Here is a 22,514-nt window from a genome sequence, read left to right as displayed (position 1 = left end):
CCACTGAGCTTAAGGTAATTAGTTATAGCATCCCCAGGAAACTAACACAGACACACAGATGTAGGATGGCACACCTGCCATGGGGTCCAAGAGGCACGGGTGAGGGTGGCTGCTGTTCCCTCCCAGGACTGGGGTGCTCTTCACTTTGGGGACCATGTGGTATTTCCTTCTGACGCAGACACATGGTTCTCTATACAATCCCAAGGTCCAGTGGGCCATTTGCCCCCATGCCCTCAACATAAATAATTCATAATAAATTATAAATTCATAATAAATTCATAAATAATTTGTAATAAATTCAGATTATTTAAAATTGTGGAAGCAATCTAAATCATCACATGTGGGTGAGGCGTAATGTTTAGAAGAAGAAATGAGATAGTCTTTACCACCTGATTAGTTCTGTTACCCTGTTTTATAGATGAGGAAACTGGGACCTAGAGGAGTTAGTCGGCTAGTCATGAACCAAAACCGAAGCATCTAAGACACATTCTGTAAAACAATGAGAGCCCTGAAAGCACCCCTTACTTCTAGGCCAACACTAACTGAAACAGCATATATATCCACGAACCATTGCTTCTGGTGTATGGCAAATTAATTTGATGATTAATCATGTTCAGCCTTGTTTATGTGGCTATTATTTTGAGCTGTCTTTTAAATATTTTATCATTATTTCATCTTTGGTTCATTTATCGATTTATTCCTCCATCCAGATTGTACATGCCTCCACAGCAGCTAGCATAGGACTTTGCTCATAGCTAGTGTCCAAGAACTACTTATTTCTGTCCTGAAGAGCCTACCAGCTATTCTGTAAGCCCCAATGTAATTCCACTTTCTTACAGGTGAGACCGCAAGAGCAGATCAGAGCCCATCAGGTCCAGAGACAGCAGCACAGCCAGTCACTGCGACGCAGGTACCAGGGACCACTGCTGTCGAGGCCACCCGCACCACCTTGCCAAAGCCCTCCCCATCTGCAGACTTTACCGCCAGCGGCCTCCGACCACAGCCCGCAGGCCAGAGAAGCAAGGACCTGGGTCAGTAGGTGGACTGTATGCTGCCGTGTGCTAGAAAAGTGGGCGGCTGGGTTCTTAGGGTCAACAGCCTCTCTGAATGCCTGTGTATGGAGTTTTGAGCTGGGCCGGGGGTGTGTGCCGTGTCTTCCCATATGAGGGGGTAAATTGAGCTCATGATAATTCAAAACTGAACTAAAAGCTAAGCAAACTATGTAGAAGGACTTAATACAGATTTGAAAATAGGACTGCTGTTAATCATACTTTAGAAGGTAGGATATTATGTGAAACTTTCCCATTGCAAAATCTCCATTTCTCCAAAAGCTCAGTTGGAGGGCTAATAGATTCTTGTGTAAACACTGTTGGGTTTTAAGGGACAAACTGAATACTCCTGGAAGTCTTCAAATATTAGAAGCAGGCAACAACAAAAAAGAATTCCTTTAGCAAAAGTCAGATAGCTCAGGTTTTTATTTCTTTTCTGACTGCCTTTTGTCTTACCACTTGTCTCCATTTCTTAAATCATGTTTTAGGTTTTACCAAAGTCCAGTTTATGGAATTAATCTTGGTATTACATCGAACTCAACCTTAGGAGCCCATTGGATAATCCAAACAACAGCTTTACACAGTCTTCTATGTTAGGCACCCTGGGCAGTGAGCATCTATCTCATTTCTAAAGGTCCTCTGGCAAGAGGGGAGGAAATTCCACAGAGCAGGTGTCGCTGTGTCTCGGCTACTTCTAAATATCTCCCACCTTTTTCACTTCTAGGAGGAAGTGCCCAGGACTGGGTCTTTTCAGCCTTACCTCCAGCTTCCAAACATCACTGCCACGTAGCATGCCCCTTCCCTCTTCCCTGTCAGAGCCCAGCTCCCTAGCCATCTTTCTATTCAACAAATCCAAACACTTTCAGTGTGCTAGACACTCTTCTAAGCCCCTGAGAAATATTAGCCTACTAAATCCTCAAAACAACCCTATAAAGCAGATACAGTGCTTCTAATTTGCTTAATTCATCGTATTGGGGAAGAAACTGGCCCCTAGTCACACTGATGGGAAGCAGCAGAGCTGGGCTCCACGACCAGCAGCCAGCTCTCCCGTGACACTCCCCCCACCCCCCAGCCCCGGCGACAGGAGGCATCTCCACCGTGAACAAACACCCAAGGCACTAACGATGTGGCACAGAAGCTGAGGCCTTGACCTGCCTGGACGTGGGCAGGGTGACAAGACTGGAGGGTCTAGACACAGCCAACTCCTGCTCTGATTAGTAATAAACAATCACAGAATGCACAGTCCATTCTCTCCCTGTGCCAGGAGCCCTGCACACATTCTTTTAATCTTCCCAACAGTTCTATAGAATAGGAATTATTATTATTCCATCCGATGCACGGCTCATGGAAGAAGCTATAATATAAAGTCCCCAAATAAAATACCACAAAAATCATTTCTGAAATACATTAACACACTACCCCATCATCTTGATTCTTTTAAAGACTTGTGAGTAGCTGAGTATGTTGCTTGCTCCTGGTGTCTCCTTAGAGGATGGCAATTTTTACATAACACATATAATTAAGCCTGGGGCATATTTACTTTGCTACCCTGGGAGCTTGGAAATCCTGTTACAAGTCGGGCCTTTGCTTGTGGAAACCCTCAAGCAGCCTGAAGCAGTGGCTCCCAGCCTGGCCAATCTTCATAATTCCTGGCTTGGGGACACAAGCTTTGGGCAGCAGCCTCGCAGCCCGTCAGTCTGCGCTTCATCCCGGTCCAGCACCCACGTCTGTGCTGCCCCACAGACTCCTGGACAAATATCCAGGGTAAGCGCTCTGTGTCGCCTGCGCCCTAATTGCTACGAGAGGAGCCAAATTGGGGAGGGAGGCAGGAAGAGAGGACTTTTTAAAACGTGAATGGTTTACTCAAAGGATTTTCCGTAGGAATGAAGAAGAGTGAAGACTCCTGTTTGAATGCCTATGTGTTTGTTTGTTTTTTTTTTTCAAATAACAGCCTTCTTGAGATACGTTTTGCCTGCCGTACAATTCACTCATTTAAAATATTCAGGTCAGTGATTTTCAGTGTACTCAAAGTAGTGTGACCATCACCACAGTCAGTTCTAAAACATTTTCATCACCTCAAAAAGAAACCCCTCACTCATTGACAGTCACTCACCACGTCCCCCTAAAGGCCTCCCCCACTGGCCCTAGGTAACCACCAATCTACTCTCGTGAATGCCTATCCTAATGCTTGGCTGTAGATATGCGCTGTGACATTTTAGCCCAACTGTACTAAATAATATTTAATATATAGATAACTTATTTCTTCAAATAGCTGAAAATATTCTATTAAATTATGAGAGCAACTCTCCTGCTGATGGACAAGTAAGTCGCTATTGATGCATTTGTGAATTTTTTTTTCCTTTCATGTATGTGACTGTAGTCGAAAGATTCTAGAAGTGACTGTAGGTGGGGCACTGAAGCAAAACCTAATTCACGTATTCATTCAAAAGCATTTCTTGAGTGCCCATTGTGTGTCAGGCGCCGTTCCAGGGTCTTGGGCCATGTCGGTGAAGATATCCTACCAAGATCCCCCAAGACCCCTGCAGCAGGACGCCTAAGAAGTGTGAGGCAGAGCAGGAGCAGCCTGCTTTCGGGGGTCCTGGAGTCATCTTTGCTCTCCAATGAGCTCAAGAGCTGCCTTTCAGAGCGGACACAGGCAGGGGAGGGAGTCCAGGAGAGTCGAAACTGCAGCAAGGAAAAGGGGTTCTCTCAGCTCATGACGAGAAGTTGATGCAGGTAGTGGGACTCCCAGGAAGATGGGGCTGGACACCAAGGTCACATCTCAGCCTCTTAACCGACCCGCAATTGTGCAAACCTAACAAGACAGAGAGGAGTACAGAACAAGAGAAGGCTGGGGCTCCTTGGGGGGGGCCAAGACCTAGAGTGGCGGTGACTCAGAGCAGAGGCGAGACCGTTCACGCGAGAGGCCGGTGGGGTAGGAATGTCGGCACCTAGTGGAGCCAGGCAGGCAGAGTGCTGCTTCCCAGGACCAGAGCCGGCAGCCTGGAGAACCAGGTCCCGCGTTATGTTGAGGAAAGCGCTCTGGAAACAATGGACGAGGCCGTAGGTCCAGCTGCAGGGTCCGCTGAATCTACTGCGGCTTGGAAGGTAGAGTGTGGCTTGGCCCAGCATTGTTTTCTGGTCAGGTTTATCTCAAGAAGTGCCCGGGATGCCTCAGCTAATCTAACACATCATCAGATGTGTCCACACTAAACGGTAAACCCCAGAGAGGAGCGGAGCGCCACCTGGTGGACGGGCCTGTGACACACGTTTCTACTCCAAGCCACCCCCTGACCAAGGTCCACTAAGGAAGAAGTGGCGAAACCTGGGACAGGAAGGAACCAGAATCCATAAAAAGCCCGACCCTTCCGTGTGCACTTTCCCTTCTCACCAACATGCATCTCATCTCTGAATGTTTATCTTCCTTAAGGTATCAGGAGGAGATTTTCCTTAAAATCCAGTCTTATAAAACAGTAAGACAAACATTCCAAGAAAGATGGGTGAAGGTTATGACCAGGCAGGCGATGGAGGAAGAACTACAAACAGCCAATAAATATAACAGATGTTCACCAGGAATCAAACACACTCAAAGTAAACAGTAAGGTGTCAGCTTTCACCAATTCACATTAGGAATTGATAAAAACACGGTTTGGGCAACAGTGTGGAGAAATGACCCAGCATTTGCACTTCCAGGAATATATCCCAAGGTAATTATCAGCCAAAGTCAAAAGAAGCCTGGACATAGATGTTGTTCATGATAGAAAAATAAGTGGAGACAATTTAATTGTTCATTGTCAGAATGGTTAAAAAGTCACAATGCAGCTATTAAAATATGCATACTTCCTGACAAGAGAAGATTGGTCTGTGACAGGTTGTTAAGTCAAAGAAGCAGGCTACAAAACAGGATGGCTACCAATCTCATGTGTTATAATTATGTTTTGCACATGAGAATATGTGCATAGAAAAAGGAATAGAACACTGTCTACCAAAATTGTAAACAAGCCACTGCTGCATAGCGGGGTTACAGATGATTCTTTACTACCCACAGTGGATATGCTGATAGTGAGCACGTGCCCACTTTATAATTAGAAAACAGAGCTATTTTGAGTTTGTGTCCAAATAACTGGAACAAGAAAGCAGAGACATCACTTTGCCAACAAAGGTCCATATAGCCCAAGCTATGGTTTTTCTAGTAGCCATATGGAGAAGGCAATGGCACCCCACTCCAGTACTCTTGCCTGGAAAATCCCATGGATGGAAGAGCCTGGTGAGCTGCAGTCCATGGGATTGCTAAGAGTCAGACACGACTGCGCAACTTCACTTTCACTTTTCACTTTCATGCATTGGAGAAGGAAACAGCAACCCACTCCAGTGTTCTTGCCTGGATAGTCCCAGGGACGGGGGAACGTGGTGGGCTACCGTCTATGGGGTCGCACAGAGTCGGTCATGACTGAAGCGACTCAGCAGCAGCAGTGGCCACATATGGATGTGAGAGTTGGACCATAAAGAAGGCTGCGCACTGAAGAATTGACACCTTTGAGCTGTGGTGCTGGAGAAGACTTTTAAGAGTCCCTTGGACAGCAAGGAGATCAAACCAGTCCATCCTAAAGGAAATCAGTCCTGAATATTCATTGGAAGGACTGATGCTGAAGCTGAAACTCCAATACTTTGGCCACCTGATGCGAAGAACTGACTCACTGGAAAAGCCCCTGATGCTGTGAAAGATTGAGGATAAGAGGAGAAGGGGGCGACAGAGGATGAGATGGTTGGATGGCATCACCCACTCAATGGACAGGAGTTTGAGCAAACTCTGGGAGCTAGTGAAGGACAGGGAAGAAGACTGGCATGCTGCCGTCCATGGGGGTCACAAAGTGTCAGACACAATTTAGCGACTGAACAACAACAACAACAATTGGAACAAAGACAAAAGGAATGAAAAGTTAAGGTGGATAAATTTGATTCTAAGAAAAACTGATGTTTTCCCATGACCTGTTATCTCTTCCCTTCCATGAAACTTGGTTCTTTCCCTCAGCCAGTTTTTATGTGGTCCCTCTCCCGCCTAAAACAAACTTTGCAGCTCTCTTCACAGAATCTCCCATCTCTCTCTGCCCTTTTAAAAACCTTGCTTCAGAAAAATTGCCCAGTGAATAATGAATGCTGAAATGTATTCAATTCTCCCACGGAGTAATTAAGGATAACCCATTGTGTACCCTTAAAAATGACTGAAAGCTAATGCTATTTGCATCGATACCATGTTAATGCAGTTTCAGCAAACTGCTAAATGTTAAGTGACATTTCTATTGAGGAATTACTGTAACTCCCTCAGGAGAGGCACAGCTGAATTATTATAAGAATAATGAAGTATAAAGAAATATGGCAGTTTAGTAAAAGATGCTTTGACAGCTGTGGAGTGCAAGGGCTACTGTTACCTGGAATTTTCAGTCAGTGTTTTGAGTTAAATCCTTCTTCCCCTCATTTCAATGCCTCCTCCAGAGCAGATTCAGGCCACACAAGGACAAAGCTTTACCTCAGTTCTCACCTTGGTGATATCTTGCTAGGATGAATCATGGAAAGAATGAGAAGAGTTAAATTAAAATTCATGCTCTGGCCAGTCAAATGCTACTACAGATCTCTGGTCCACCACCACCTACAAATCAAAAAGTCTTTTCACTCAGTCTTGTCTGACTCTTTTTGATCCCGTGGACTGTAGCCCATCAGGCTCTTCTGTCCCTGGAATTCTCCAGGCAAAAATACTGGAGTGGGTTGCCATTTCCTTCTCTCAGGGATCTTTCCAAGCCAGGGATCAAACCCAGGTCTCCTGCATTGCAGGCAGACTCTACCATCTGAGCCACTACCTATATTAACAGCCAAAATAGCCCCCAAGCTAATCCAGGTAAGAACCTGAACTCACCTTTCTAGCTACTGGAGGAAGTTAGGCTTGTTTACATGGAGGCTGTCTTTCCAAATCCTTGTCATTTGACTCAGATTTGAACAGAAATCATTAAACCAGATATGTCAACAAAAGATACTGTTCAAGGGCCCAACTTGTAAGGAAGCCATTAAATAAGCGAAGCGCTACTCCCTTGAGGCAATTTTTTTGGAGGTTGTAATAGAAATTCCTAAGGATTCGGTGACTAGGCTCTCATAAACTTGAAAACTCTCTGGGGTTTATCCTTGAGGAACTTGGGTCAAAGAAGCCTTTATCATTTCCCAGGAAAGGGCAGAGCCAATTTTGCTCGAGTGCTTCTGTGACACAGGGGACAGAAATCATCCTTTCTCCTCCAGCCATTCTCCCAGGAATCATGACACTCCCTGGCTCCCTTGTTTCCACTTCTGTGTGCACCCCTTCAAGGTTCGGCCCAGGAACTGCGGATGCAGACACACGAAACAAGTTCTCTTCTCTGAGAGGCTGCTGAGGCCTGCAGAGATGAGAAAGGAGAATCTAGCTCGGCTAGATGCTTTCCACAAACTCTGCCTGGGGCCTGGGCCATGAGCTGACAGACTTTCCAGTTTCCTTTATAGCCTCGGCGCACAAGAAAGGAGAAGAGTCCAGGCCTTTCTCTTGCTAGAGGTACCTGTCCTCCACATGTTAAAAGATTCCTTGAGTCTGCAGATTCTGTTTTGCTTTGATGCCAGATGGGAGCAGGGGCTCCAAGGAGTCCCCTGGACAGGACTGAGAGCTTCTATGGCTTCCCAATTGCCTCTTTGCCAACGTACACGCTGATGTTCAGGACAAAATGCTTAAGAATCAGATCTCTGGGCAAGCCAAGGACTCCGAGGCCACTTTAGACCTTAACAGGCCCGGGGAATTAGTCTTTCAGGCAGTCAAGCATGGGCACAGTTTCCTTTAATGCTGTTGGCCTTCTCTGCAACCCCCAAAGTAGAACCAACCACAGAGAGGAAGTCTGACTTCCAAGGAAAATCTGAATGAGGGGCATTTTCATCAGGGGGCAAAATAAGAGAAGAAAACAGATTGCTGATTGCATGTTAATCAGCTGATCTGTCTAATCCCACCCCCTGGGGTATCCAACTGCAGGAGTCTCTGAAGCCAGAAGCCTGGCAAGGCTGCCGGCTGCTTACCGCCCTTGTTCTGCTGTGTCTACAAACACCGTCTCCCGCACAGTGCTGGCCCCTGCAGCTCACCTCCAGGTCAGGCCCAGCTTTTAACCTCCAATAACCATCTCTTTGCTCTGTCCGATCTCAGTGTCCCTTCTAGTGTCAGAGGTATGTCTCTACCAGTCAAGATGCCCTGGGGCTCCCAGGGGCTGGGGACTGCTGGAGATATCCCTCATTTGGGCAGCCTAGGCCCCATCCTGCCATCCCAGGACCTGCCTCTGGGACACAGTGCAAATGCCCAGACACCCCATGAGAATCAGACTTGGCTTGTGGGGGTGATGGCAACAAGGTACTTATTTGACCTCTGGCTCCTGTTTCTTCCTACCCAACAACCCAAGACTGTTTTTTAGCATTTGATCCCGTTCCCTTTTCATAATCTTTTATAGCCTTACTGCCTGGGTCTCCCGCCCTGAGTCTCCCTTTCTCATCCACTCTCTTTGTGCTCCTAGTAACTAAGACTCCATCTCACTGACCACACTGATGGTCCCAGCTCCTTTCTCCCTCAAATCCTGCTCTTTTCCACTGCTCTTCCCACTCCACTATCACCTCTGCAACTTGGCTCTGAGCAGTCAGACCCTCCCCAAGGCAGGGTGCTCTTGGGACTTCTGCTCGCCCAAGGTACTCAGTTCAGTTGCTCAGCCATGTCCAATTCTTTGCAACCCCATGGACTACAGCATACCAGGCCTCCCTGTCCATCACCAACTCCCAGAATTTACTCAAACTCATGTCCATTGAGTCAGTGATATCATCCAACCATCTCATCCTCTGTTATCCCCTTCTCCTCCCACCTTCAATCTTTCCCACCATCAGGGTCTTTTCCAATGAGTCAGTTCTTCACATCAGGTGGCCAAAGTATTGGAGTTTCAGCTTCAACATCAGTCCTTTGAATGAATATTCGGACTGATTCCTTTAGGATGGACTGGTTGGATCTCCTTGCAGTCCAAGGGACTCTCAAGAGTCTTTTCCAACACCACAGTTCAAAAGCATCAATTCTTCGGTGCTCAGCTTTCTTTATAGTCCAACTCTCACATCCATACATGACCACTGGAAAGACCATAGCTTTGACTAGATGGACCTTTGTTGGCAAAGTAATGTCTGCTTTTTAATATGCTGTCTAGGTTGGTCATAGCTTTTCTTCCAAGGAGCAAGCGTCTTTTAAATTCAAGGCTGCAGTCACCATCTGCAGTGATTTTGGAGCCCAAAAGGATAAAATCTGTCACTGTTTCCCCATCTATGTGCCATGAAGTGATGGGACCAGATGCCATGATCTTAGTTTTCTGAATGTTCAGTTTTAAGCCAACTTTCTCACTCTCCTTTTTCACTTTCATCAAGAGGCTCTGGTGTTCAGGCCTGCACAAATCTCAAAGCCCAGAGCTAGCTTCTGCAGATAGGGGAGCCACTGGCACACGGGATCTTCACCTGGCTCTCACTTCCGATAAAATCCTGCATATCAGATAGTCAGCCAACTTCTCAGCTAGAAGATCCTCAGATCATGGAACTGGGATGAACTGTATGAGTGCTTCTGGTCTGTATGTTTGTAATGAGCAGCACAGCAATGACTCTGCTTTGAAGTTCAAGGCAGCTAGGTCAGGGGCTGTGACTCACTCCGGTTTCCCCATCCTACCCATTTTCAGACTTTTATGTGTTGGCGTTTCAGATCAGTTCAGAAGTCTTGTTTTTAACCTTCTATGTACTTTAGTGATTTCTGTCCTGTAATCACAGCCCATTAAAATATTTACTTAATGCCACATTGAAAAAATAAAGCAAAGTGGATCTGGTCTGATTTTCCACCAAACAACTGAATCCCTTGTGATGTGGCAGACAGAGGCCTTGCCCTGTGCTTGTTGTTGTTTAGTCGTGTCTGACTCTTTTCGAACCCATGGCCTGCCAGTCTTGTCTATTCGTGGGATTTCCCAGGCAAGGATGCTGGAGTGAGTTCCCATTTCCTTCTCCAGGGATCTTCCCAATCCCAAACCCACGTCCCCCACACTGGCAGGCAGATTCTTTACCACTGAGCCAGCAGGGAAGCCGTTGCCCCGTGTAGGATAACTATGTGAGGGGCCCAGAGCTTCCCAGGCCCGCTGTTGGACGTGCTATCTAGAACTTAAGCCTGGTTGCTCCTAATGTGTCGAAACTACTACTTCTCACTTTGTGGTCCAAGAACTTTGCTTTCAGGGCTTCTGTGAGGCCCTCTCTTCGCTCCCTCTATAACTGAGGCCAGATTTTCTTCAAACTCCTCAACAAAAATGACATATCGCCACAGATGGACAGAAGGAACTGACATCAGATTTGAGCTGTCTTCTATTACATCAGACAGTGGAGATGTCTGCCACTCTTCCCACTGAATTCTTTTGTTTTAGGAAGCAGTTATTTCCATTATAAAATGTTAAAATAGAATGAATAGGTTTGTGAATAGGTGAATGAATAGTGAAATAAATGGATAGGTAGTCCATTTGTTTTAAATGAGAGGATACACAGTTTTAATTTCTAATATGAGAAAAAGCAATAATAGATGTAACCAACACAGAGGCTCTATGGGGATCTTCGGTATTTGTTAAAATGATAAATTTGAGGGTCCTTCACGTATGTGAAAGTAGCCTTCATGTCCTCCTTTGCATCTCGTCTTTTCTGGGACAAATTTCTCTTAGACTTCCAACGGGTCCTTACGTGACTCAGCAGCACACCCTCCGGCTAAACCTCAGTCTATTGGTGGTGACTCAGAGCAGGCACTCAGAGCAGGACACGCTGCCTAGAGGGCTGTGCCAGGGAACTGCCTCTCTCGCTCTAAATACTCTGGTTCCTTGAAAACATCCCAAGTTCCATGTGGGGGAGGCTTTGTCTCCTCATCAGCTCATCTCCTACTGAACTGGCAATTGCTCAGGTTCCCAGGGCTTTTTCTCACGTATTTCTAGAGAAGCAGGTCACCCCAACGCTGTCCTGGAGCAGCTGAGTTTTCGCCCCCGGTTAGAATATCACACTTAACTCTATTAAACCCTCCCTTAGTTTAGTGTGCTGCAGCCTTGCTGAATCTTAATTCTGTCACTGAATGCATTAACTAGCCTTCCATCATCATCAGCTGGCCTTCCTTCTCTGTCATCCACCAAATTGATTAATACGCCAGCCGTCTCCTCTCCAGTCACTGATAAAATTATATCACATGGGATGGAATCTCCTGAGCCCCACTAAATACCCTATCCATGTTGAGGGCAATGCATTAACAGACACAAGCAGCTATGTACAGACCTAATAGTATGGCCATCAGCCTTAATATTTCACCCTCTCCTGCACAGGACCCCGAACTTAGGACCCTGAGTGAGTACTGCTTCCTCCTCCCACTATGCCTTCTGCTCACAGATGTAACTTAACATGTCCCCAGTTTAAGTCACCACCTCCATGGCAGGGGAACTGTTAATTTTTTTTTTTTTTAATGTACTGAGACTGTGCTGTGTGTTAGAACTAAAAGATGACTCAAATATTTTCAGATTCTAATATTCTGGGGCTAAAACTTCTGCCTTGGCAGGTCCCATACTCCCCACCTCTAGACTCATCAGTGATGCCACCGCCTCCCCCTGCCCTCACAGGCATACCCTTACCCCCTGACCAGGACCCTCTAAGTCCATTCTGGCTGACCTGGCTGCTCCTGCTGTGCCCCCAGGGGAGGGACGGGTGGAACACTCAAGAAGATTGAGGCTAGAACTCAGGGACTTTTCCTTGGAACCATCGGAGGTAGCTTCACGGTACCCTGAGCTCTGTTTGATCAGATAAGCTTCACTGGCCTGGAAACCTAACCACAGAGTTGATGTCGCTTCCATGAGAAGAGGTTGCCAGCTCCCAAACAAATGTCCCACGCAGAGCTTTGGAGGGGAACCCATCTGTAAACGCAGGGCTGCGGATGTTTTGCTGGCCTGATGCCCATGCCCAGGACCTCTGAGTGTCCCCAGCCTTCTCCAGTCACCCTCAAATGTGGAGCTGCTGGCACGAGGCCAGGCCCTGGAAGGGAGGTGTGTGGAGTCCCGTGGCTCCAGAGGCTGCTGCCCCTCAGACTGATGCCTCCTGCTAAAAACTGCAGCGGAAGTCCCTGGGGAGAAGCTGCGGCTGAGGGGCCAGCTGTGGGTCTGTCCCATAAAACTTGAGAGCCCTAAGGGCCATCGCCATGACTCCCATTGGATCCCAGGCTGGTAAACTCCAGATGCTCAGGGAACAGTAGGAGCCGTAACCAGGGCAAAGGTCGCCATGGATTTTAAACCAGGGATGCTCCGGGCCCTCGTTCTTCATGTGACATTCCAGGCCTGGCTTCTCCGTGGTGCACCCCCCACCCCCAGAACCCTGAGATTCGGAAGCAACAATGATGCCACCCGTCAAAAACAGGCAGTGAATACCACAGGGAAAGCCTACCTGCCTGGGTCTAATACTCTGCGCTGCCATTCCCCGTGTGTCAGTTTTCCCACCTGTAAAGTGGGATCATGGCTGTCCCTGACCCGCAGGGTTACTCTAGTGTAATGCTCACATGGGGCTTGGTCAGTGCGTGTTCAAGACCAATACCTCCCATAGACACTGACTGTATCTATAAGATGACGGAGCCAGCACTGTCACAAGAATTATTAGCCGTTTCTTTACAAGTGCCTTTCACCAGTTTTAGAGTGATTTTATAGACATTTACCTTCATATAAGGGCTTCCCAGGTGGGTCAGTGGCAGAGAATCCAACTGTCAAGCAGAAGACATGGGTTCAATCCCTGCATCAAGAAGATATCCTGGAGGAGAAAATGGCAACCCATTCCAGTATTCTTGCCTGGGAAATCTCGTGAACAGAGGAGCCTGGCAGGCTACAGGCCATGGGGTCGCAAACAGGTGGACACAACCTAGCAACTAATCAGCAGCAGTCTTCATGTGAGCAGGGCAGAACAAGTCCTTGTGCCCTCAGTTTACACAGGAGAAAACTGAAGGTCAGAGAAGGCAGGCAAGCCCCTCAGCCCCCAGCTAGTCTTTGGTAGACTCAGGATAGTCTTCTGTTGGCCCCACACCATGCCCTCAACACCAGAACACAAACGTTCTCACAAATCTACTTCTCATCACCACCAAGCTCAAAGCACCAAGTCTGAGCTGTCTAAATATTTTTTCAGCCTTCAGCTTTTGGGTGAAAGTGATTTGGTTCAAACTTTTTCCAAACAAATTAAAGTGACACAGATAGAGGACAGGCCTCCAGGACAGAGTAACAGACTTGGAAAAATCCTTCATGTCAGGTGAAAGAGGAGAGTGAAAAAGCTGACTTAAAACTCAACATTCAAAAAACGAAGATCATACATAGCATCTGGTCCCACCACTTCATTAATTCATGTCAGAAAATTGTTCATCTCCTACTAAAGTAACAGAGCACCCAGCATTCTAATCTTTCCTCACACCCAAGGGTGCTGAAAGCCTTAGACAAAAACTGAGGTGTCACCAGAACTTTTTTCTTTTTCTTTTTTTTAAGGAAAAGGGCAAAGTGCATAGTTTTGCCGGTAGGTGGCGATAGAATAATGAGGCTAAAGAAGCTGAATACTTAAAACATATAGATCATAAATATTTTGAACTTGGAGATCATCCCACCCAAACTGCTAATATTACTCAAAAAGAAATTGCAGTTCATGGAGGGTATGTGACTTGCTCAAGGTCCTACACCTGGTTAATGGCTGAGTCAAATTAAACTCACTTTTCACCAAGAACCCAGAATCTACAAGAGCAGACTTGCCTTTCACAATAGCCTGGCATCACTGAATCATGTAAAGGAGAATATCACTTCATCGGAGTGTGCTAATTGAAGTGTGCTGGATGGCCTTTAAGAAATGAAACAGTTGGTTACGCTCTTAACCTTGTGAGCTAAAGGTGGGAGGAGGGGGAGGAGAAAAATAGCCACGTGGGTGTCCTTATGAGGCTTCCTAACATGTTTTGCTGCCCCTTAAGTCCCTTCCAGACATACTCCCCACAAAAGATCAGGGACTATTGCATAAGAATGTTCACTTCCTGACCACCCCTGCCACTGCATTAGCACTGGGGTGCGGTGAAGGGCGTTTGCTGCTTTGGTCCATTCTGCTTCAGGCACGCGGGGAGAAGCAGAGCCTCAGGAAATGAGGGGACTGTCTACTCCCTGAAGGGGCCAGATTTGTTCTGTGTGGTTCCAAGGGAAGAAACACAAATAGATGGATGAGGCAAATGTACCCGGAATGACAATGGGTGTATTTTGGGTGCATATTAAGTGTGATGGGGCTTCCCTGATGGCTCAGCAGTAAAGAAACTGCCTGCAATGCAGGAGATGCGAGTTCGACCCCTGGGTCAGGAAGATCTCCTGCAGGAGGACATGGCAACCCACTTCAGTATTCTTGCCTGGAAAATTCCATGGACAGAGGATCCTGGCAGTCTATAGTCCATAGGGTCACAAAGAATTGGACACGACTGAATGCACACATGTGATTAAGTGTGATGAAGAACAGATGGATGGATGGCAGATGAAGGTTTCAGATTGGCATAAAGAAAAGTTTTCTCAAAGTCTCAATAGTCCAAGAAGAAATGCTCTATTTTTGTTGTTGCTAAAGTAATGAGTTCCCTGTCTCTGGAGGTATTCAAGCACCCACCAGCCACTCACTTGGTAGAGATGTTATTGAAGCAGGTTAGTGGGTTGCATTGGAACAATGGACTGGTTCAAAATTGGGAAAGGAGTACATCAAAGCTGTATATTGTCACCCTGCTTATTTAACTTATATGCAGAGTACATCATGAGAAATGCCAGGCTGGATGAAGCACAAGCTGGAATCAAGATTGCCAGGAGAAATATCAACAACCTCAGATATGCAGATGACACCACCCTTACAGCAGAAAGCAAAGAGGAAATAAAGAGCCTGTTAATGAAGGTGAAAGAAGAGAGTGAAAAAGCTGGCTTAAAACTCAACATTCAAAAAACAAAGATTATGGCATCCAGTCCCATCACTTCAAAATAGATGGGGAAACAATGGAAACAGTGAGAGAGTTTATTTTCTTGGGCTCCAAAATCACTGCAGATGATGACTGCAGCCATGAAATTAAAAGATGATTGCTCCTTGGATGAAAAGCTATAACAAACCTACACAGCGTATTAAGAAGCAGAGATTAACTTTGCCAACAAAAGTCCATCTAGTCAAAGCTATGGTTTTTCCAGCAGTCATGTATGGATGTGAGAGTTGGACCATAAAGAAGGCTGAGAGCCAAAGAATTGATGTGTTTGAACTGTGGTGTTGGAGAAGACTCTTGAGAGTCCCTTGGACTGCAAGGAGATCCAACCAGTCAATCCTAAAGGAAATCAGTCCTGAATATTCATTGGAGGGGCTGATGCTGAAGCTCCAATACTTTGGTCACCTGATGCAAAGAGTCGACCTATTGGAAAAAGGCCCTGATGCTGGAAAAGATCAATGGCAGGAAGAGAAGGGGACAACAAAGGATGAGATGGTTGGATGGCTTCACTGACTCAATGGACATGAGTTTGAGCAAGCTCCAGGAGATGGTGAAGGACAGGGAAGCCTGGTGTGCTGCAGCCCACGGGGTCACAAAGAGTTGGATACAACTGAGCGACTGAACAGCAACAATGGTGGTTCTTCAAATTGCATGAGCTTTTAGTTCCCCTTGAACTTCAGGACTGCTATCATTCCATGCTTATTGGCGCATAGTGAAAGGAAGAAAAGAATAACGATGTTTTTGTCTCTGACTTTAAGAACTTTAAATAAGAAAATCACAGATTTCAGGTTGCTTCATCCCATATCTGGTCTTGGGTTTCTTTACTGAGCTTTCTGCCATAATTAGAAAATATTATCATCCTGGCAGTTCACTTGAGGGCTTCTGCTGGTTTCATCTAACTAATGAGTTTGTCTTTTTCTTTAATCCTGAAAATCAGGGGAACCTGCCTTGTGGAAACCTGAATCAGTCCTTCTCGATGCAGGTAATTATACAGCCCATCCTTCTGGCCATGACTAGATCAAGATTCTTAGGATTACAGCAAATGGCACAGAGGTCAAATCTGCGACAGAAGATTCCTCCGGTGTCACCTCCAACGTTAGGTATCTGGTGGCCAGGCAAACGGCCCACTGAAACCCCCACAGGGAGGACTGAGTCAGGGACAAGACTGGATTCACAGAGAGGGAAGGAAATGTGAAGACAGAAGGCAGTGAGTTCCCAGCCCCCAAAATGGGTTAGACCCTCACTCCATCTGGGCACACACCTTAATTTCATTCCATTTCTTCTTCCTTCTTTGCAAATGGGATTCAGGTTTTTTCTTCACATGAATGAATGTTGTTCCCTATTTACTACATTAAGTGTTTAAAACTCCAACAGCAAACACAGTTTTCAGACTCTTGGTGCAAGGGCAGATTTTGCTGGTTTGGGGGCAGGCGGAGGGATATGGAGGAGAGGACTTGAGCCTCCGGACGTGTATTTCTTCCCCTCCCAGGACTCCTGGCTGAGAAATGCCATTAGTGAATTTTTTTAATGATTTGAGGAAGTGGGATGAGCAAGCTGACCTTTAATGGGAAGATGAAATCATGTGCTTCGCAAATTGGAAAAACTAACAAAGCCAAGAGAAAGCTCACCCCACCCAAGAGTGGAGTCCTGAGCACCTTCTTCCATGGAGGTGGGGGATTCTTGGCGGGCATTCCGCAGCATCCCAAAAACAGGAGACTCACTTCCGGTGCTGCAATTACACTCTGCCAAGAAACTCATTGGCCTTTCTAAGCCTTAAAAGACTATTGTCTTTATTTCCTTATCTGAAACATTTATGAATGTGGCTCCCAGGTAAACAGCTCTAAAGAAAACCCTGAAGCTGAAATTCAGTTCACATACACACACGCCCTCTCAAAGCACTAATCGTTTTGTTTCTGCATCTGGTCTCAGCCTGCAGGAGGGGACAGTTTGTTTGAGCTGCTAGTATCTCATCTCTTCTCCTCCGGTCTACACCCAACCCCGTCCTTGGTCTCATTCATCTTTGTTCATCAACTCAGTCACTGAATATTGACTGAGGACCACAGGGAAGGTTTAGGTGACCCTGACCTCAAGATTTTCAGAATTGTACAGAGGGATAATTTACACTGGCAAAGTGCTTAATGCTTTCAGATAAGAAGGCTAAGGCTCAGATAGATTAAGCTAAGGGGCTGTAGAAGACAGATCTGAACACACTTGACTTCAAATGCCCGTAAGCACCCAGAGGTGTGCTGTATCTCTATTGCACTGTCTGTAAATATGCATCCAATCTTGTCTCCTCAGATGGGGGTGGTATGGAGAAGAGCACAGTTAGCAGTAAGCGCAGCCCCTGGAGCTGAGTGTGAATATCCATTTTGTCCCCATCCCTGGGGTGAGGCCAGATGCTTCCTGTTCTTGTAAGTCACCAAAAGTTTTACTGCTCTTTCCAGGATTTGTTCCAAAAGAAGAATTAAGCACACAGTCTTTGGAGCCAGCATCCCAGGGAGATCCAAGTAAGTTAATTGACAACTAGAAACCCCTAGTGGCTTTGACATCTGATCTGCTCTCTCTCCCCTCTGCCCACTCACTCCCACCCACACCCGCCTCTCTCCTACCCTGGGTCTATTTATCTCTCTTCCGTCACTTTGTTCTAAAGGAAAAGGGAAGCTTCTGAAGGATTTAAACTATCTGTGTGCAAGAGTGGGAGAGGATCAGATGTTTAAAATGTCACTATGGCAACAGGCTGGGGTGGAGTCGGGGGACAAGAGTGGATGAAAGGAGGAGACTGGCTTGCCAGTGAGGATGAAGGTCTGCAGAGATGATGGTACACAGAGCTCAGGGTGGGAAGCATAAATGGAGAGAAATGGGCAAATCCAAGAGATAGAGAAAGAAGAAGCTAGAGGGGTGGAGGTGAAGACAGGGAGCAATTAAAGATGATTCGAACAACTGGAGCTGCCATCAGGACCACTGGAGTTGGAACAGGTTGGGGAAGGAAGGTGTTTATATCTATCACCTTCTGTAAGATATTCAGTCTAGCAGAGAGTTGGCCACCCTGACATTCAGAAACAACAGTCCAGCTGGAAACTTAGAGTTGGAAGATGATGAGGGCAAAACCAAGGTTTTGAGAACCGAAAGAGAACAGAAAGTGTGACCCAGGGAGACAGGTTACAGTAAGAAGCAGGGGACTTAAACCTGAAGATCTTTGATACTGACTGGGTGCAAGAGAAGCCACCCAAGGATACAAGAAAGAGAGCAGAGAAAAAGAGGGAAACCAGGAGGGAGCTGTGTGTTGCAAGCATCTGCAAATTCCCCCAGAAAGCCGTGACAAGTCAGCCACCAATGGGGTGCCAGTCTCAACTCACCTATACGTGAGAATCACCTGCAGATATCTTAAACAATGAAAAGTGCTAATTCTTGCCTCATACCTACTGAACCTGACTCTCCCTTGATTTTGCCACTCAAAGTGTGGTCTGAGGACCAGCAGCATCGGGCATCACCTGGGAGCTTGTTAGAGATGCAAACTCTCAGGGTCTACCCCAGACCCACTGAATCAAGCAATTCCTTTGCACATTAACCCTTGAGAAGCACCGCCTAGAGTGATTCCCAGGCATCTTTATTTGTTGAAGCTGCATAAGGAACTCAGATATTTATCCAGGGTTAAAAAACACTGGCCTAATATATTAACACAAAGCATTCATCTATAAAATTGTACCATGTTGAAGAATACCAAAGCAATTAAGAAAACTGGTAGATTGATTCCTGCAGACACTTTGTCTTACCTTTCCTTCCTCCTCTTCCATCCTCAGTGAGCATAATAAATTGCTCATGCTGAACACTTCATAACCCAGTTCTGTCCCTTGGTATTGACACTGTCATCTTCACATCAGCATGTTTTCGTCTTAATGTGAGAAAGCCACTAGGGTCTCAGTGAGCACATGCCCTGAGCGTGAGCCACTGTCACTCAAACATTCTTGGATGCAAATCAAAACTACAGTGAGGTATCATCTTACACTCATCAGAATGGCCATCATCAAAAAATCTACAAGCAATAAATACTGGAGAGGGTGTAGAAAAAAGGGAACCCTCCTGCACTGGTGGGAATGTAAACTGATACAGCCACTAAGGAAAAGAGTATGGAAGCACCTTAAAAAACTAAACACAGGACCACCATATGACCAAGCAATCCTACTCCTGGGCATATATCCAGAGAAAACCATAATTGAAACAGATACATGCACCCCAGTGTCCAGTGCAGTGCTATTTACAATAGCCAGGACATGGAAGCAACCTAAATCTCCATCAACAGAGGACTGGATAAAGAAGATATAGTACATACATGCAATGGAATATTACTCAGCCATAAAAAGGAATGAGACTCTGCCATTTGCAGAGACACAGATGGACACAGAGACTCATACAGAGTGAAATCAGAAAAACAAACATTGTATATTAATGCATATATACAGAATCTAGAAAAATGATATAGGTCATCTTATTTGCAAAGCAGAAACAGAGACACAGACATAGAGAAAATGGGGATATCAAGGAGGAAAGCTGGGGTGGGATGAATTAGGAGTTTGGAATTGACATATACAGGTTATTGATACTATGTATTAAATTGATAACTAATGAGAATCTGCTGTATAGTACAGGGAACTCACTGCTTTGTGGTGACCTAAACGGGAAGGAAATCCAAAAAAAAGAGGAGATATGTGCAAATATATTGCTGATTCACTTTGCTGTACAGCAGAAACACAACATTGTAAAGCAACTGTACCCCAATAAAATGAACTTTAAAAATTTCTTGGAAAAAAGGAGCAAAGTTAACCCCAGTTTCAGCCATTAGGCTAAGTGAAGAGAATGAAGTAAATAAACACTTTGCTTCTTAAAACCTATGAAATCAATGTCTCAATCCTGAACATAGCTCAAGATGTAAGAAATAAGGAGAAAAAAGTGGTCTAGGAAGAACCAAAATAGATGCTACAAAATCCATGTTCTCTTGTTTGGCTCTTAAGTTATTCTTTTCTCTAAATAAAAAAAATAAAGGATTTTCATTTAAAAGGCATATTGAACTACGCTGCTGACATCGGAAAGAAGTTCTCTTCAGGCGTGCTTCTCAAACTTTAATGTGCACATCAATCACCTGGGGATCCTGCTAAACTGGAATCTGATTCTATATGTCCAGGTGGAGCCTGGGCGTTCACATTTCCAGCAAACTGTTGGTGCTGGTGGGCGGCAAGCCCTAAAGAGCACCACTGCCACCTGCTGGCGGCAATTCACATCACAAGCCTGGACCCAGGAAACAGTGGGAATAGCCCTGTTTGGGAAACATGCCAAGCCATAGAGTAGTTCCGCTGTTCTTTTACTTGATTCTTGACTTTCAGTCAGTTCAGTTCAGTCGCTAAGTCGTGTCCGACTCACTGCGACCCAATGGACTGCAGCACACCAGGCTTTCCTATCCATCACCAACTCCTGGAGCTTACTCAAACTAATGTTCATCAAGTCAGTGATGCCATCCAACCATTTCATCCTCTGTCACCCCTTCTCCTCCTGCCTTCCATCTTTCCCAGCATCAGGGTCTTTTCCAATGAGTCAGTTCTTCACTTCAGGTGGCCAAAGTATTAGACCTTCAGCATCAGTCCTTCCAATGAATATTCAGGACTGATCTCCTTTACGATGGACTGGTTGGATCTCGTTGCAGTCCAAGGGACTCTCAAGAGTCTTCTCCAACACCACCGTTCAAAAGCATCAATTCTTCAGTGCTCAGCTTTCTTTATAGTCCAACTCTCACATCCATACTCGACTACTGGAAAAACCATCAGTTCAGTTCAGTCGCTCAGTCGTGTCCGACTCTCTGCGACCCCATGAATCGCAACAAACCAGGCCTCCCTGTCCATTACCAACTCCCAGAGTTCATTCAGACTCGCATCCATCAAGTCAGTGATGCCATCCAGCCATCTCATCCTCTGTTGTCCCCTTCTCCTGCTCTCAATCCCTCCCAGCATCAAAGTCTTTTCCAATGAGTCAACTCTTCGCATGAGGTGGCCAAAGTACTGGAGTTTCAGCTTTAGCATCATTCCTTCCAAAGAAATCCCAGGGCTGATCTCCTTCAGAATGGACTGGTTGGATCTCCTTGCAGTCCAAGGGACTCTCAAGAGTCTTCTCCAACACCACATTTCAAAAGCATCAATTCTTCGGCGCTCAGCCTTCTTCACAGTCCAACTCTCACATCCATACATGACTGCTGGACAAACCATAGCCTTGACTAGATGGACCTTAGTCAGCAAAGTAATGCCTCTGCTTTTGAATATGCTATCTAGGTTGGTCATAACTTTTCTTCCAAGGAGTAAGCGTCTTTTAATTTCATGGCTGCAATCACCATCTGCAGTAATTTTGGATCCCCCAAAAATAAAGTCTGACACTGTTTCCACTGTTTCCCCATCTATTTCCCATGAAGTGATGGGACTGGATGCCATGATGTTCGTTTTCTGAATGTTGAGCTTTAAGCCAACTTTTTCACTCTCCTCTTTTACTTTCATCAAGAGGCTTTTTAGTTCCTCTTCACTTTCTGCCATAAAGGTGGTGTCATCTGCATATCTGAGGTTATTGATATTTCTCCCGGCAATCTTGATTCCAGCTTGTGTTTCTTCCAATCCAGCGTTTCTCATGAGGTACTCTGCATAGAAGTTAAATAAACAGGGTGACAATATATAGGCTTGATGTACTCCTTTTCCTATTTGGAACCAGTCTGTTGTTCCATGTCCACTTCTAACTGTTGCTTCCTGGCCTGCATACAGATTTCTCAGGAGGCAGATCTGGTGGTCTGGTACTCCCATCTCTTGAAGAATTTTCCACAGTTCATTGTGATCCACACAGTCAAAGGCTTTGGCATAGTCAATAAAGCAGAAATAGATGTTTTTCTGGAACTCTCTTGCTTTTTCCATGATCCAGTGGATGTTGGCAATTTGATCTCTGGTTCCTCTCCATTTTCTAAATCCAGCTTGAACATCTGGAAGTTCTTGGTTCACATACTGTTGAAGCCTTGCTTGGAGGATTTTGAGCATTACTTTGCTAGCATGTGAGATGAGTGCAATTGTGTGGTAGTTTGAACATTCTTTGGCATTACCTTTCTTTGGGATTGGAATGAAAACTGACTTTTTCCAGTCCTGTGGCCACTGTTGAGTTTTCCAAATGTGCTGGCATATTGAGTGCAGCACTTTCACAGCATCACCTTTTAGGATTCAAAATAGCTCAACTGGAATGCCATCACCTCCACTAGCTTTGTTCATAGTGATGTTTCCCAAGGTCCACTTGACTTCTTATTCCAGGATATCTGGCTCTAGGTGAGTGATCACACTGTTGTGGTTATCTGGGTCATGAGGGTCTTTTTTGTA

The 22,514-nt window shown here is 45.7% G+C and overlaps 1 protein-coding gene across 1 annotated transcript in view; it reads left to right on the top strand.

The window, feature by feature from the left end:
- The window catches only part of VIT (vitrin), an 85,173-nt gene that overhangs the window by 36,016 nt on the left and 26,643 nt on the right, over positions 1–22,514 (top strand). Inside the window, exons 7-9 of the mRNA XM_068967113.1 lie at positions 840–1,031; positions 16,064–16,108; positions 17,571–17,633. Of these exons, the coding sequence (XP_068823214.1) occupies positions 840–1,031; positions 16,064–16,108; positions 17,571–17,633 (300 nt within the window). The remainder of the gene's footprint in view (positions 1–839; positions 1,032–16,063; positions 16,109–17,570; positions 17,634–22,514) is intronic.

Source organism: Capricornis sumatraensis, chromosome 1, assembly GCF_032405125.1.
Source record: "Capricornis sumatraensis isolate serow.1 chromosome 1, serow.2, whole genome shotgun sequence".
NCBI lineage: Eukaryota > Metazoa > Chordata > Mammalia > Artiodactyla > Bovidae > Capricornis > Capricornis sumatraensis.
The sequence above is the reverse complement of the archived record's forward strand: the minus strand, read 5'-3'. Positions and strand labels throughout refer to the sequence as shown.